The sequence below is a fragment of the Protomyctophum bolini genome, assembly GCF_963924005.1.
Source record: "Protomyctophum bolini genome assembly, chromosome: 9".
NCBI classification, from domain to species: Eukaryota; Metazoa; Chordata; class Actinopteri; order Myctophiformes; family Myctophidae; genus Protomyctophum; species Protomyctophum bolini.
In genome coordinates this window covers 13,782,165-13,795,929 of record NC_137870.1, presented here as the reverse complement: position 1 = coordinate 13,795,929, position 13,765 = coordinate 13,782,165, and the positions used below count along the sequence as shown (strand labels likewise).

At 42.4% G+C, this 13,765-nt stretch overlaps 2 protein-coding genes across 4 annotated transcripts; one reads left to right on the top strand and one right to left on the bottom strand.

The window, feature by feature from the left end:
* Window positions 1–576: 576 nt before the first annotated feature.
* LOC308321745 (lysophosphatidic acid receptor 6-like) lies at window positions 577–1,524 on the top strand (the record flags this gene model as incomplete). The annotated part of the gene is made up of 1 exon (XM_080772835.1): window positions 577–1,524. Exon 1 carries the CDS (start codon window positions 592–594, stop codon window positions 1,522–1,524), a length of 933 nt encoding a protein of 310 aa, XP_080628961.1. The 5' UTR covers window positions 577–591.
* On the bottom strand, window positions 938–13,003 carry LOC308321659 (integral membrane protein 2C-like). 3 transcript variants are annotated; one of them, XM_080772691.1, is made up of 8 exons: window positions 12,774–13,003; window positions 9,538–9,687; window positions 7,536–7,724; window positions 7,077–7,187; window positions 6,340–6,490; window positions 3,554–5,199; window positions 1,103–1,222; window positions 938–1,050 (listed from the first exon to the last, which is right to left on the bottom strand). In XM_080772691.1, exons 1-6 carry the CDS (start codon window positions 12,876–12,878, stop codon window positions 5,108–5,110), a joined length of 798 nt encoding a protein of 265 aa, XP_080628817.1. In that variant the 5' UTR covers window positions 12,879–13,003; the 3' UTR covers window positions 938–1,050; window positions 1,103–1,222; window positions 3,554–5,107. The 3 variants fall into 3 exon arrangements, with proteins under 3 accessions (XP_080628817.1, XP_080628818.1, XP_080628816.1); XM_080772692.1 differs by having other exon boundaries at window positions 939–1,027; window positions 1,155–1,222; XM_080772690.1 differs by lacking the exons at window positions 938–1,050; window positions 1,103–1,222 and adding an exon at window positions 3,245–3,324.
* Between the last annotated feature and the right edge of the window lie 762 nt (window positions 13,004–13,765).

The following is a 13,765-nucleotide window of genomic DNA, read 5'->3' as shown; positions in this document are numbered from 1 at the left end:
AATATACCACAAATGTGGCATCTTTCCATGCAGGGGGCATGCAGTGATGCTGCTTGGAGCATAAACTGCTATTGTGTGTATATTGATGAGGAATTAATTAATCCATTTTGAAATGAGGCTGTAACAAAACAAAATGTGGTAAAAGTGAAGGAGTGTGAAACACTGAATACTTTCCGGATGCACTGTACACACACACACACACACACACACACTTTATATCCTAGCACTTTTTCTGAATGTAGCCTTTTTTATCTTTGATTCTATACTTGCACTAGATGCGCCAAGACCTCTGTTTATGGCTGCTATGGTGTCTCATGTCTGTTGTTGTCCTGTATCGTTTGTATGTTTTAAACCACTCTTGCTGTAAACCTAATTGCCCTTCTGGGACACTAATAAAGACCTTGAACCTTGAACATGTAAGCTTGGCAATACACGCCACCACTTCCTGTAACAAACAGGAAGTATGATTTATCACGCCCTAGAAGATCTATATCTAGAGTGTAAAACAGGTGGTTTGCAACTGTCAAGTTCAGATGTGACACATTTGGTCTTTTGTTTCAAAGGGACAACATTGCTGAACAGTAGTCTACCATGACAGAAATTGGAAATTGGACGGAAAATGGACAAGAGCTGAACAGAAGCATGACCTATTCTGTAGTATTTGGCTGTATTTTAGCGTTAGGCTTTCCTCTCAATGCTGTGTCACTCTGGATTCTGGTGCGCCGTCACAGCCTTAAATCTCCCAGTGCCATCTTCATGATCAACCTGGCACTTTCAGACCTTCTGCTGGTGATCTCCTTGCCTATGAGAGTCTATTTCTATGCTACGGGTTCCTGGCCCCTGGGCATTATGGCATGTACCTGGATCACTATGCTCTTCCGCAACAATATCCGCTCCGGTGCCTTTTTCATCACCTTCATCAGTGTGGATCGGCTGCTGGCAGTGGTTTACCCTCTGAGGTCAAGGCATCTGAGAAGCTCCACCAATGCCTGGAGAGCCTGTGTCTTGGTTTGGGTCTTGATAGTGGCTGCAAACATCCCAGAGAGCATACTTTTTAAAAGAACCATGGAAAGCTGCAATGAAACTGCATGTTTTGCGTTACCTTGTATCCGTGGTGAACATCTGATGCAAGTTATGGCTATTTTACTTTTTACCCTGCTAGCAGTCAATGTTGTGTCCACTGCTATGGTGTACTGGACTCTTCGCCGACATCTCAATGACTCTGCAAGGATCAACAACAAGATGAATGTCATGCTTATTTTTGCCACAAACTTGTTGATGTTTGTGATTTTTTTCATGCCTCTCAGTGTGGTTCTAATAATGGTTAAACATAACGTTAAATGGACAATTGCCATCAAGCCCACAGCGTGTCTCTGTAGTGTGAATTGCTGTCTAGATCCACTGTTGTATTACTTCTCTTTGGATGCCTTCTGGAAGAAACAAGAGAATGTGGACAGCCGTCTCACAAGAGAACAGTTGGCTACTGTAGGCAAGGATGATGCTCAATTTATAGGTAATTTATAATTTGGTCCAGGGTTTCATCCATCCATCCATCTTCAACCGCTTATCCGTAGTCAGGTCGCGGGGGCAACAGCTCCACCAGAGTGCTCCAGACTTCCCTCTCCAGAGCAACATTAGTGACTTCCTCCTGGGGGATTCCGAGACATTCCAAGGCCAGTGAGTCGATGTGTTTCCTCCAACTGCGCCTTGGTCTGCCCCGGGGTCTCCTCCCAGTGGGACGTGCGTCGAGGACCTCCCTAGGGAGACGCCCGAGAGGCATCCTAACCAGATGCCCGAACCACCTAAGCTGGCTCCTTTCCAGGCGAAGGAGCAGCGGTTCTACTCCGAGTCTCTCTCGTGTGACTGAACTTCTCACCCTATCTCTAAGGGAGATGCCAGCCACCCGTCGAAGAAAACTAATTTTGGACCACATCATCTTCAAAAAGCAGTGATGCAACCGCTAGCTCACCGATTCAAATACCCTCTCCACCACGACTTCGCCTCGAGATCCTGTCCATGAAAGTCACAAAAAGGATAGGTGATAGGATTTCAAGTCCCATTAAATGTCCCTTCTGTCGTCATGTCATGTTTGTAATGTAAGATGTGAATCTTTTTGTGTTGTTTGTTACATGTTTTTGCACCTGCATGACCAAATCCAATTACTGGACTGTAATGTTCTATATATTGACAATAAAGTCTTAGTGTTTCTGAGTGTTGACTATTATGGATATAATTTCTTTCCTCAGAGGAGATTGTGTGCACAACTTGTACCCAGAGCGGACGTAGAATACGCACATCGACAGTGTACCCACCCAATAGATATACGCTGCGCATTTCCAACCTATCTGCCAATATTGGGAAGTGGGAACTGTAGTTGTTACAATAAATTTAAGACAGAATAATTGTTAGATAATTTAGGCTCCAGCAGCATCTTACGTTGGTCTTATAGAGCGCCGCAGTCCCGCCCTCTTTCAGAAAAGCGAGTGGCCCAGGAAATGAAACCCCAATGCATTCTTCCATCGGCACTTGCATGGTGTTTTCATTTCCTGGGCCACCCGCTTTTCTGAAAGGGGGAGGGACTGCGGCGCTCTATAGAGCTATTTTACTCATTTATCATTCGAATAAATTATGTGATAGTTTTTCCCCTTCCGTTTGTTCTGTTAAATCTATCTTCTATCTATTCTAAAACTGCAGCATGCAGACCGAGGTCTGTCTGTACGTACGTGTGCGGCTGTAACTGTAATCCGTGTAACTCGAGAACCGTTCACCCCACCGACTTCAACTTCGACACACGTGTTCCACACCCCCACAGGGAGTGCAGTGCCTGGCGTAGAGTCCGTCGGACCCACAGTTGTCCTCTAAGGCCTCTGCCCGGGCTCTGGACCGGCCCCTTGCCCAGGTGCCATACAGTATATGGAGCTGGCCTGTTCTGACATCACAACACTCCATATTTGGGCATGCATAACACAGAACTCCATATATGGGCATATAATGGACACAGAGATGGGTGGAACGGGTACTATGACACGGGTACAGCGGGTATTGCACTAATTGCAGAGCCGGGTGGGGCAAGGATCTCCAACTTCCATCGTTACAGACTCTGTGCTCTACAGCAGGGCACAGGTCAAGTAACACTAATGTTGAAACACCACACACGATCCTTGTCTTCATGATTTTACATTCACTCTATCAGGAAATGATTTAATCACGATCTCATCTAAGGATATCACTGCCTTCTTCACGTGGGCGGTGGGAGCAGGGTGTGATGCAAGAGTGAGATGAAAATGTTGACATAATATGCAGGATGGAAACCATGCATCATCGCTGTTGGATGGAAATGGAAAAGTCTTAAGTCAAAAACTGCCTTTCTCGAAATGGAAAAAATAACTCTTCCAATAAATACATACTTTTCGTTAATTCAATATTTTAAAAAATCGCACATACTATTTTTTAGTGACAGTCATACGACGAAGTAGGGCATAATATATGGGGGGGGTATAAACAGTTGATTTATGGAGATATATAAAGTGAATAAAGACATGAAAGTGCAGACCTTTTGCGCCGTCGCTTCACAGCTAGAAGGTCCTGGCCTGGGTTTGCTGTGGTTGTGTTCTCTCCTCCGCGTCATCAGTGCCCTATGTGCTGTTGGCAAAAGGGCTTTTCTGTTTGCATGTTCTCCCAAAAAACATGCAGTAATCTTGGTCTCTAAACTGCCTCCACCTGGCCAGCCTGATGGAGGGGAAAGGAACTGGTTGGAAGCTGGTGTTCCTTCCACGCTCTACGTCCAATCTGGGAAACTCCCCCCGTCAGGTGAAAAGAACTCATGCATTGAAGGAAGCAGGTCAGTCTCTCCCTAGGTTGGCAGAGGAAGTGTTGCGCCCAACATTACATCAGACAATTGGGAGAAAACACTGGGAGACCTTTCATAAAAACAATATATAACCCTACACAAATATAGCCACAGTTAATTTAACTACTTTATTCACAGACATGAAAGAGTTCATCAGCAGACAAAATATACAGGTCAAGGTTGTTTTGTTTAACGTGTTTCTAACATGATATAATAAGCTTCTTTATAAGTAGTGATGACTTTAGTCCAGTCTCTGACTCTGGACTAAGGCTTTAAACGTGGTCTCATAAAATATTCTACCAGTGATGTTTTTTTTTCCTCTTATAGATAAACACATGCAAGGGTGACCAAAGACAGTGTTCTCAAATGATTCACAAATGCAAAACAAAAACAACTGCGTTTCCTGCTTGAAAGGAGAAGCGTGGTGTGAAAACATGTCAAAATGTCATAAAACCAACTGGAATATACTTTTTAGTATTACACAACCATAGGCTAAATGTAATATTATATAAAAGATAGATAGGATAAAAAGGTGTGGAAAGAGAAGTAGCTCTGTATAAAGCGAATAAAGTCTCATGCCCTAATCATTTCTACTTCAGTGTCAAGACTATTAAAACCACTTAAAACCTATATACTTTGTGGACTGGGATCGATACTAGTCCCTCTCTTTTTTTTCTCCACGACAGTTACGACACCAAATCTCTTCGCCTATTATGCACATACCCAAGCAAAGAGGACGTGTTTGTGACAAGCAGCGGTGCAGGATATGATAGCTATGATATGAAAGCTTCTTCTCAAAAGTAGGTTGAATGTTTTGTTCAGAAAAGCAAATAACTGACTGTGCTTCTGGGACACAATTTAAGACACAGCAATCTCAGGAGCAAGGGGGGGGAGGTTGCAAAAGTACAGTCACCTTGACAACATATGTAGACAAAGGTCTCCCCTACCAACAGTAGTCATCACGCCAATACCCTGTAGAGGAGAAGTCTAAAAGATATTATCCATTAGCTATTGGCTGCATGGACCAGTGACACTACCTACAACATAGTATTGCAATACACTAAAAAATAATTAGCACTGAAAATGTAAAGCAATATTTAAACAAGATAAAAAGAAGTGCACCATATAAATAACAAAGACCACAAAAAAAAATAAGAAAAAGAAAACGCATTAAGTGCAACTCATACAAGACATACGTAGGTGCTACAGTGGCTGGATGTGCTTTTTTCAGGAGAGGGTGGGACGGGTACATCACATTTACGCTTCATCACAAATCACTGTCTCCACCACAAAAGTATTCTCAAAGTGACGAATGTGATGGCAGTTCTTCGCGTCACGCTTGTTGATGCCTGCAAGGAAAACAAAACAGTGTTTAGATGAGGCAACATGAGGACATACTGACTGTACTGTTGCTTTGTTTGTGACTTTGCCTCAAACCTGATGAGTGAAATCTGTGTTTATAAAGAAAACTTATACTACTCCTATATTAGGAGTTTTAAGTGTTCATTATTTGGACACAAAACATTATTTTGAAACCAAACTTGTTTCCATTGGTGTTTTATTAAAACCACAATGTTGGCTTGGGGAGGGTGTGTAGATCAGTGGTTATCAACCTTTTCAGGCTGTGACCCCCCCAAAATGATCAGATTGATTGAGTAATTGATTACTTTACTGAAAATTCATTCAAAAGGATACAGACACAAGAAAGCTTGTTTCCGTTGTGACCCTTTTGGGGAAAGGGGACATGGGGATCAACAATACAAAACACAGACAAAAACGAAACACCTTTGTATTTTGCCCTTTCGTTTTGGGAAAGGGAGGCAGGAGACAGGAAGAACATAACAAAACAAAAGATAGATTTTTTTGTTGTTTAGTTTTTCATTTTGTTTCCATCTATTCTACACTAAAAAGGTCAATAGGCCTACATGAATTTCAAATTAAGGTCACGTTATCGGCCAACCAGCTTTTTAATGTGAATTTAAAGTTTTCAAAAGGAACTGTTGGGACTGGAATGGCTGGAAGGCAAGTCATTCCACTAAACTGCTGCCGATTATAGGAATGATGTTTTTCCCACATTTAAACTAGGGACCGGACACCCCGACAAGCACTTGGAATTTAGGAGTTGAGGCATTCAATTTTGTTTGACTCTTGGTTCCACAGATAAATATTGTGAAAATAGCAGATCTACAAAGCGTGAGTTGTGAGCTCATAGATTGGCTATTTTCACAAATTCTGCCTTTCCAGCGCTTATGATGAAAACGAAAGTATCTGCGCTGTGTCCCGGAAAAATATGGGACAAATTTTACATCATAATGATGTAATGATGATGTAACCTAAGTAAGGTGACCTAACCATTACCATAATACCTAACCTCTAATATTTCCACCCTCTCCCACGCAGTCTTAACCTACAGACTGTAATGCCAACGCGAGAGAGAACATAGCACCTGTAATGTAATCCCCTACAAAGCCCCTCATCTCCAAACTCACGTCTGTGGGAGCTGCGGCGCTTCAGACGGTAGGTGTCCTTGCCGTTGCACAGGCGGTAAATGAAAGGTCCCAGCTGCCGCATATTGTGCACCTTTCCAGCTACCACCATCTCCTCATGGATGATGTAGGTCTGAGGCAAGTATGTCCCTTTCTGCAAAGGACAGAGTCATGTGAATGTCAAGCTGAAAGAAATCTCTTTTCTTTCTGCCTTTATCGATAGGTTGAAAGTAGACTGACAGGAAATGGGGAGAGAGATGGGGGAGGGGAAGACACCGGCAAAGGCCGTCGGGATCGGGAGTCGAACCCGCGGCATGCCGTCAGGCTGGCTCAGCAGCCTAGGTGCCCAGACGGTTGAGCTAACCGTCCGGGCCAGAAATCTCTCTTTTAAAACAAATTAAAACTATAAATTTACCAAACCATAAATACATGTTTAATCTGGACCATACACAAAACACTAGGATGTTTAATCTGGACCATACACAAAACACTAGGATGTTTAATCTGGACCATACACAAAACACTAGGATGTTTAATTTAAAACAAGCGTTACTACCGTATACAGGAAGTAGGGATGCACGTTTGCACGATATAATCGGTAGCATAATCGGAAATATTGGCCATATCGGTATCGGTCTAAATATAATCCAGATTATTTTTAATCGGTTTTCACCAGCAAAATAATAATTTATATATTTTTAAATGACACCGTCATCAGACAGAAGAAGCAGCACTGTTACCTTGACGTTGATAAGAAGCTCCCAAAGGTTGCGAGGCGGCATGACGATGGTGGTGTTCAGCTCAATGACGTAGCACTTGTCCAGAGCGATGTCGTGATAGGCCGTCAGTCCCTGGTGAAGAAAAGAAACGTTGTTTTTGGTAAGCGTTCTATACTTTCACAGAATTGCCTCATGGGATTGTACAAAACTGAACCAGGGATTATTAAACTCTCAGAGTTAAACGGACATTCGGACACCGGAGTAGTTTTCTTTTTACTTTACTGGGAATTATATCTATTGTTGCCCTGTATCTATTGATACATTTCTAGGCAACAGTATTTTCCAGAGAATGTAGCGCTAGAAAATAATACATCCACAGAGAGGGTGTGAAATAAAAGGAGACATGGGATTCACAACTCAGATAGGGCAGTTTGAGCGCAGCTTTCAGAACATGTCTTGTTTACTGTGTCCACGGCTCACCCTGTGGAAGTCATGGATGATGTCAGCGGGGTCGCTGCCTCCAAAGTGGGGCACGGGCACCGTGATCTGCTCATAGTTGTCATCCAGGTAGATGCCTACGTTCTCCTCCAGCTCCTGGCGCCCGCGTAGTGGCGCATACATCGAGTCTTCATACAACACCCTGCAGTGGAACAGGTTCTCCTCTGGCATCTGAGCGCACGCACGCACACGCACGCACACGCACACGCACACACACACACACACACACACACACACACACACACACACACACACACACACACACACACACACACACACACACACACACACACACACACACACACACACACACACACGCGCGCGCGCGCGCACACACACACACACACACACACACACACACACACACACACACACGGTTATACATCATTGAATTGTGTATGAATATGTATGGTATTTATGTATGGCTGCAATCGATTCTTCAATTAGTTGCCAACTAATTTAGTAATCGTCCCCTACGATCGGCTTTTGGCTTTTTTGTTATTATTATAATTTAATTTGTTCTGTGTTTATGGACATTTCCTGATGTTTCTTCAAAGATTTTGTTTTGTATTTGTGCTGCCATGGGGTTGTGGGGGGAAAAATATATGTGAAGAATTGCTTTGAAATTTAGTAATCGTAATCAGCAACTAATCGCTGGAGTTTTTTGCAATTAATTGTGGGTGTTTTTTCCGTCGCTTGAATTTCATAGGCTATCGCCCAATCGCCCACTATCGCCGGGCTACGTCGCCCAAAAGATGAATTATTTTTATCTTTTCAGCTGACGTTCCTCCACCCACTTTTCGAGCATCGCCTGTTCGCCTGCTATCGCCTCTATGGCCAGTAGTTGCCGGGTCCCATTGACAAATAATGCACTTCCGGAAATTTCGTCTGGCTGTCGCCCAGTACTGGCTGTACTGAAAGGCTAAATAGGAGTGAGCCATCTGCTGATACAATCTGCTGATACTGTTGCACATGCACAGTACTAGCGACTGCAAAGCTAAATATGACACATAACAATGGTGGTGCCCTATGCAGAATCACATGGTATCCAAAAACAATAAAACATCTAAAGTCTGAGGCCATTTTACCTACAGTATTTGTAAGATGGAGTTTGTATTGTACATTCACAATAAATGTTTGTTGATTCAATGACTTTAACTCCAAAGCTTCTGTATTCAAACAGGTATACAAATGTTTGTCCTTGACATGAACTCTATCTGATCTGACTTCCTGCCTCTGTGTGCCCTTATATGGATTTCACTACCGACACTATACTATACAGACACTGACACCTTGTGGTAAAAGATAATCTGCAGAATTATAGGATCAAGAAAAAAATATATGTCTTGAATATTTATTTTTAAGTTACCTATTTGAATTTAAAAGAGTACTGTTACCTTTTAGACTGACACATGTGTAGCTATTCTTTAATCAAATGTATGCTGTCAGAATAAGAGTAAAGGTACCATGTGTGGCTTTATTTATTTGAATGGCAGCTTAATTATCTTACCAACAGCAGGATGCATGCACCACAACATCCACCGTCCACAGGCTGTTGAGAGCCACCGTTTCATGTACAGCATTAATTTGCCACAGTTTCCTTACATACGGTATATTAACTTTTGGCTGTTGTCATATAAACGTTTTTTATGTGGCAGATGCCACTCTGCCACGCGTTGTGATCATGTAGATCTACACATTTTCACTGTGTTTAGGCTTTTTAAAAGACATTTCTGTGAAAAGGTGGGCGAAGTTCTTGAATGATTTTGCCGACAACAAGCCCGAAATATAGAATACAAACAATTTAATTTGATTTTAATTTGAATCAAAATTATATCTTTGTATTAAATTGTATATATATTTTTTTGCTCTCCTTTCCAATTGCCCCCCTGACAGCCTAACATGACTCCACCAGATGCGGGCTGTATTGAGTTCACTAGTTCACAATACAGCCTCCACCTCAGCAGACAGTAGTGTGACTTACGTGTGGTATGAAGTAATAGCGGTACACGTAGATGGAGGCCAGCACCAGTCCAGACATGAACACCACCAGGCCAAAGGTCAGGCAGCACAGCCCATTCAGGGCAGACTTCCTGGGCCGCAACGGAAGAACCAGCTCGTCTTCCAGCTCATCCTGGAACGGACACAGACAAAGAAACACGTGCTTATCGACGTGTTATGACTAGGCTAAATACTTGCCAAAAATGAAAAAAGGCCAGACGTTGTACAAGGGAGAAAATAAAAGACTAAGAGTGGTCCAAGGAAGCGATGACAAAGCACTTGGTAATGGGAGACGACTCTTGACTGAGATGGTGAGTAATCTTTTCAGCCGCCCCCAGACTTGCAGACCATCTGCCACACGCGTCAAATTGTGTTTGTTGGCAGCATGGCACAGCTTATGTACACACATTGCAAATAAATCCCAATGCATGGATGGACCTCTGCTTACTACCATATTTCCACTGCCAAGTGGGAAAGGGAAAGACTATTTTAAAACACTCGCTAACAATTAAAGCTGCAATCCTCTTTGTGTGTGAATAAAATGTTACTTTGGCAAATCTGTATGGAGTAGCATGTTAATACAATACAATACAACTGACAACTGCGGTGCTTGTTGGTCACATCAAAGGTTTCAGCTATATAAAAGTATAAAACTGCATAGATTATTTGTCGTACGAGCTCCATTATTGCAATTTCAAGACCAGAAAAACACTGGTCCGATATCAATATGAGCAGCGTGAAATAATTATAATATCCTTATATAAATAAGGAGCACGCATGATACATACAAAATGTTGCGTAACTGCTCTTCTATTAGGACCTACAGCTTGTAGGTCTGCTATTTTTGAAAAATCGTAAAAATGCGGCACAAATCTTTGAATATATATTCTTTCAGAGCGAACGTTTTTTTTATTTCGACATCAGGCCTAAATGGCTTAAACCCCGGTTCAAACTAATCCCTGGTAGCACATTAAGCTTTAAAAAATAAATTATATATATATATATATATATATATATATATATATATATATTCACCCATAATGAAAATCCCAAAACAGGGATACTGATGTGAGCTAAAAAGACAAAAGGTTGCTATTCTCAGCTGGCATCCAAGAGGAAAAAAGTCAGGCTGATTACAAGGAAATGTCCCAAGATGGAACTGAAAAGAGAAGGATGATGACACTCCTGTGATGACACGGTATGAACAGGCAAGACCTGTAAATAAGAAAATTACACATAGCTTGAAAGCAATATCCATGCTGTACCCTTGTATTCTTAAACCCAATATTAGGGCATATTTTTGTTCAGAGCCTCAGCATCTTTTTTTGTGGTGTACAGTCATTTGATATAGGCTATGCTGTATATTTCAGTGCACAGTACTTTGGAAAGCCTATAAGTTATAACCTTTGCTGGAAAACCGCACCAGGAAAGAGAAGGGCGCGCAAACAAGCAAATAAACGGTCTAATTTCTAGGAGTCTCTCACCCAAAGTGGGATTCTTCTCACACAGTGACAGCGTGACACACACTTGGGTCTGTCTGTCTCCTAATAGAAAAAATATTTTTAACCAATCTGTATTGTAGAGTATATGTTAATAATACACCATAACTACAACATCTGCATATACAATATAACCTTGCGGTTCTCCATCTGGTCGCTCTACCGGCCACTCTACCCCTGAGCCACTGCCGCCCATGATGGCCCATCTATGCAGTGTGTAGTGTGTGTTAATACAATAGAACTGCAACATCTGTATGGTGGACTGCAGTGGTCCCTGCTCTTACATGGAAACATTTAGACCCTTAAGGATCCAGATCATCACCTTAATAGTCTAGTTGCCAGCCCATAGAGCCCCATTGTGAACCCGGACATGTTGAGTACACCAAAGTTTTATGTTAGAAATGTTGAGTATGGGTCCCCAGCATGTAGAAACTGCCGGATGCCAACTTGAATGTGTTGAGCAATTTTCATAATTGGCAATATAATATGCCAATACCACTATAGAAGGCAAAAAATTCCAAATTTCATCATGCTTTGTGTAGCATGTGACATGTCAAACTAGGGGGTTTTCATGATGCTGAATCCATTCCAAGCATTAGTTTAGCAAAAAAACACTCCTTGGGCTATAAACGGCCATAGCCCAAATGTGCTGACATCATCACATTTGTGATTAAGGCTATGGCCGTTTTAGCCTAAGGAGTGCATCTTGTGCAACACTAATGCTTGGAATGGATTCAGCATCATGAAAACACCCTAGTTTGACATGTCACATGCTACAGAAAGCGTGATGAAATTTAGATTTTCTTTCCTTATAGGTTGTTATGGTCAGATATTATGCCAATTATGAAAATTGCTCAACATAATGCAAGTTAGCATCCGGCTATATGCTGGGGAGTCAACATTTCTAACATAAAACGTTGGTGTACATTCTGGCTACTATATACTATAAAGTAGTAGGCCTACTGCTACTTGAAGCACACATGCATGATGTGGAGATGCAATAGAAATGTTGTCTCCGAGTCTCTCTCGTGATGTGCTCGACACTCAGGTTCGAATCCCAGGTAGGGATATTGTGGGAGCTTTTAAACCCCTGCAGCAGCATGGTTGTGCCAGGGTGAACACACTGGCCTGCTTCCGTGCAGAGCTGCTTGTGCACATAACCAACTTGCAATGCAGCGTGCACCATTTTGTCATGCCCCAGATTAGCCTACATTGTGCATTCAATTGTGCCGTGTGCGTTCAACGTAGGTAAAGGATCGAGTCGTTTATATCCGTTATAGGAAAAATCCAGCCGTGGCACATAATACACCACCACATCACATCGCCCATACATATAGATATAGGCCTATATTAGTTTGTTTACACGATTTATACAATATTAAATGTTATTAAAAATGTCGTGTCCGTCTGTGGGCATTGGGACAGCGGTCTAACTTAACATTATAAATAGGTAACAGCTGTGTTGTCGCAGAGGAGACCATGCATTCTCAGGGCATCATTTAGTTTCCATACAAATGGCGCTGGACGCTGTCAGGGGGGGGAGAGAGAGAGAAGTCCCCTGCTGCGTTTGTTGCTACAGACAGTGCAGGTGCAGCCTAGGATAAGTGTGCTACACCGACGGCTGTAAAATAGGCTACATAAACATAATAATGACACGGATAGAAAACAATAGACATCTATCCGTGACGGGACAGCGACACACACACACACACACACTCACCGGGTCCGTCTGGTATGGGATGAGGACCTCGGTCTTGTCGCCATCCTCGGTCTCTTCTTTCTCCACTTTCTGTCCCGCGACAGACTGGAAGGTGATCTTCACCATGGCTTCAGTTTGTTAATATGCACTGATAGCTATAACAGCAGCAGAAACGCAAGGTCTTTTTATGTTGCTCCTCACACACAGCCTAGTGTGGGATGGGCCTGGCCTCTCCTCCGCTCTCTGTCGTGTCTGTCTGTCTGTCACACTGGGGCTTACAGTAGCAACAATGTATCTGTGTTGTCTGTCTTTGATCTATACCGGAAGTTTGCCGCTTGCCTTGTGTCAGTCTTAAGGGGCGGGGCCAGCCCCAGCCAGTTCACCTGCATCGATGTCCTCCTGCAGGTTTAATTACAACACTTTCAGGTTCACAAATGTTTTCATTTAAACACACTTACAAGTATTTCACAAATGAGGGGACAGAGATACATATATTGTTTTAAAATTACATTTAAGGTCCAATATTTCTACAAAAATGTCTAATGATACCGTGCATATTATGTATTTTCCGACCATTTTTAAAAGCATACATTTATAATAAAAATATACATTTAGGAAGACATTGCCGATTTTATGTCAAAGTGCCCACTGCCCACTGAACCGCCACATTGACATTTATTTCACCACAGACACACATTGACATTTATTTCACCAGACACACATTGACATTTATTTCACCACAGACCCACATTTGACATTTCGCCGCAAATAGCAGATCTACAAGCTCACATAGCCAATCTACAAGTAAGCTCCCTTTTTTATTATCAGAAAAATAAAATAAGGCTTAAGTGGTCAAGTGTGTCCGGGTAGTTCAGTCGGTAGGTCATTGGTTCAATCCCGGCCCGGGCACCACCTCAGCATTCTAACGGGAGAGATAGACTCTCGCCTTCTCGGCTGATACAGACAAGCCTCTTCAACCTACTTACTTTGTTTGGTTAAACCGTTCCTCATTT

Bases quoted from the DNA above. Each gene is read 5' to 3' on its own strand.
- LOC308321659 (XM_080772691.1), bottom strand. From the start codon at position 12,878: ATGGTGAAGATCACCTTCCAGTCTGTCGCGGGACAGAAAGTGGAGAAA. The intron at 7,188-7,535 runs GTGAGCCGTGGA...TTTCTTCACCAG, and splicing joins TCATCCATGACTTCCACAGG to GGACTGACGGCCTATCACGA. The intron at 5,200-6,339 runs GTGAGTTTGGAG...TTTTCCTTGCAG, and splicing joins GCGCCGCAGCTCCCACAGAC to GCATCAACAAGCGTGACGCG.